The sequence below is a fragment of the Clinocottus analis genome, unplaced genomic scaffold, assembly GCF_023055335.1.
Source record: "Clinocottus analis isolate CAN_PGR_092001 unplaced genomic scaffold, fCliAna1.0.p SCAF_21, whole genome shotgun sequence".
NCBI classification, from domain to species: domain Eukaryota; kingdom Metazoa; phylum Chordata; class Actinopteri; order Perciformes; family Cottidae; genus Clinocottus; species Clinocottus analis.
In genome coordinates this window covers 1,245,458-1,247,957 of record NW_027175943.1, presented here as the reverse complement: position 1 = coordinate 1,247,957, position 2,500 = coordinate 1,245,458, and the positions used below count along the sequence as shown (strand labels likewise).

The following is a 2,500-nucleotide window of genomic DNA, read 5'->3' as shown; positions in this document are numbered from 1 at the left end:
TTTTAAAATTGTGTGTGTGTGTGTGTGTGTGTGTGGGGAGGGGGTCTGAGGTCAAGGGTCAAAGGTCAAGGTTATGCTTTTAGGAGGTTCAGGGTTAGAGGACGAATTAAAGTAGATGGAATGTCCTGTGAAGGCGAAGAGAGGGATGGAAGAAGGAGAGAGGTGAACAATGAAGGTGAAGATGAAACAGAAAGTGAAACCGCAAACGAGAGCGACAGAAAAAAGAAAGAGAGACAAAGCGTTAACATCGACCTCCTCTTCTCTCCCTCGTCACCCGTTAACCCTCCGACCTCCAGATCTTCACCTCTCCCTCTCTTCCCTCCCTCCCTTTTGCTTTGTCAACTTTTATTAGCGAGACGTTTGACGGCGGGGTGACACCTCTCTCTCTCTCTCTCTCTCTCTCTCTCTCTCTCATCTCTCTCTCTCTCTCTCTCTCCTCTCTCTCTCTCTCTCTCTCTCTCTCTCTCTCTCTCTCTCTCTCAAGGTTAAGTTCAGCGTGAGTTCACATAGCCGAGATCAAACAGTGAGACCTTGTAGTGGTATAACAGTAATATTTACTATGATATATTACTGCTTTTTACCACTTACAGTTGATTTTAATGTCTCTATATATTTTTGTATATTACTTCCTTTTGCAATGACAATAAAGTGGAATGTAATCGTCAAATCTCTCGAGGAGTTCCTCAAGGAACCTACTCGGGTCCTCTGTGGTTTAAAAAAAAAATCCTTAAAGAGTGTGTAGAAGGTGTGTGTGTGTTTGTGTGCATGTGAAACATTGTGGCGTCGACAGTTCAGCAATGACAAAATGTGTCATGAGTTTTTACTGAAAAAGCAAGCAAGATTTGAGGAGAAAAACTGTGTAAAACAGGAAAAAAACGACTTTTCCATTTCAAAAACTATTCCTGTGTTTAGTAACGTTCCTCTCTCTCTCTCTCTCTCTCTCTCTCTCTCTCTCTCTCTCTCTCTCCTCTCTCTCTCTCTCTCTCTCCTCAGGGTTGGACCTCCCCTTCATGATGATGCCCCACCCCCTGCTGCCCATGGGGCTGCCCCGGCCTCGGTAGCTGATGGCCATGTCGCAGATGAACCACCTCAACACCATCGCCAACATGGCCGCCGCGGCACAGCAGATACACACTCACGTGCACCGGGCGCCGGTCCATCAAGGTACAACACACACACACACACACACACATCACACACACACAACAACACACACACACACACACACACACACAAAAAGAAGGGGAAAAAAGACAACCATAGAGGACCAGGCAGGTTCCTTGAGGAACTCCTCAATAGATTTCTACTTTATTGTAATTTTTAAAAAGCAGTAATATAGTAAATATATAGAGACATTAGATTGTTATACTGCTACTTACTAAAAGTACTTTTACTGCATCAGACTTTTATTTAAAGCATGTTTTTACATGAAGCTCCCAGTAGCTTAGCATAGACTGCTAGCTGGTCCTCCTGTGTGAATCTATTTTGAAAACTTTAACTGAAAAAACATGTTGCAAATTACATTTATTGTTCACAAATCCAGATGAGTGAAGAAAAACAAACAAACAAATAAACAAAAGATGAATTGTATCAAGTGTTCAGTTTTTTATTGTTTGTGTTGATCATTTATTTATTTCCACGCGACAAAACGTAACGACACTCAAACCCCAAATGATTCACCAGATTTTTAATCAATACAGTTTTTACACCTCTCTCTCTCTCTCTCCCTCTCTCTCTCTCTCTCGCTCTCTCTCTCTCTCTCTCTCTCTCTCTCTCTCTCTCTCTCTCCTCTCTCTCTCTCTCTCTCTCTCTCTCCAGGAGAGAGTGTGGTGACAGTCCCTCTCTCTCTCCATCTGTTGATGAGACCAACACTCCTCTGCAGTCGCAGCCCAGCAGCTCGGCCTCCAGCTCGCCCGAAAGACTCGGTACACACACACACACACACACACACACACACACACACACACACACACACACACACACACACAGTCTGCAGTAGTTTAGAGCTGCAACGCTCATTAATTAGTCGATGGACGGAACATTTTTTCAGCGACTTTTTTGTAATAGTTTGAATCCATTTTGCGTTCCACAAAACCGGCTGATTGATCACGGAGGAGACACCTGATTGATCGGTGAAGACGACATTAGTTAGTCGACTGATCAGAGATCTAAACCCTGAAGCAGATCACAGCTGAGACGGATCGATCACACGCAAATTATTCAGTTTTTGACAATCGATGAAATCTACTAATATATTTATGTTTCAGCCTCTCTGATGTGCGTCTTTGACCTTTTATTTAATATTCTACGACACCGGACGGAAAAAACACTTTCGGAAATTGTCTTTTATCTCACTCACAGACACAAACAGACACACACAGACACACACGGACACACACAGACACACACAAACTCACTGCTTTCTCTTTCAACAGGATTGGTGTCAGCGATGCAGATGTGCACTGACCAACCCGGCTGCAACCCATCAAGAAATAACAAA

General features: G+C 43.5%; 1 protein-coding gene across 1 annotated transcript in view; it reads left to right on the top strand.

The window, feature by feature from the left end:
- The window catches only part of dachb (dachshund b), a 62,228-nt gene that overhangs the window by 50,717 nt on the left and 9,011 nt on the right, over positions 1-2,500 (top strand). The window contains 4 exon segments of the mRNA XM_068587602.1: positions 994-1,164; positions 1,824-1,925; positions 2,436-2,448; positions 2,450-2,500. The exon segment at positions 2,450-2,500 is cut by the window's right edge and continues 8 nt beyond it. Of these exon segments, the coding sequence (XP_068443703.1) occupies positions 994-1,164; positions 1,824-1,925; positions 2,436-2,448; positions 2,450-2,500 (337 nt within the window).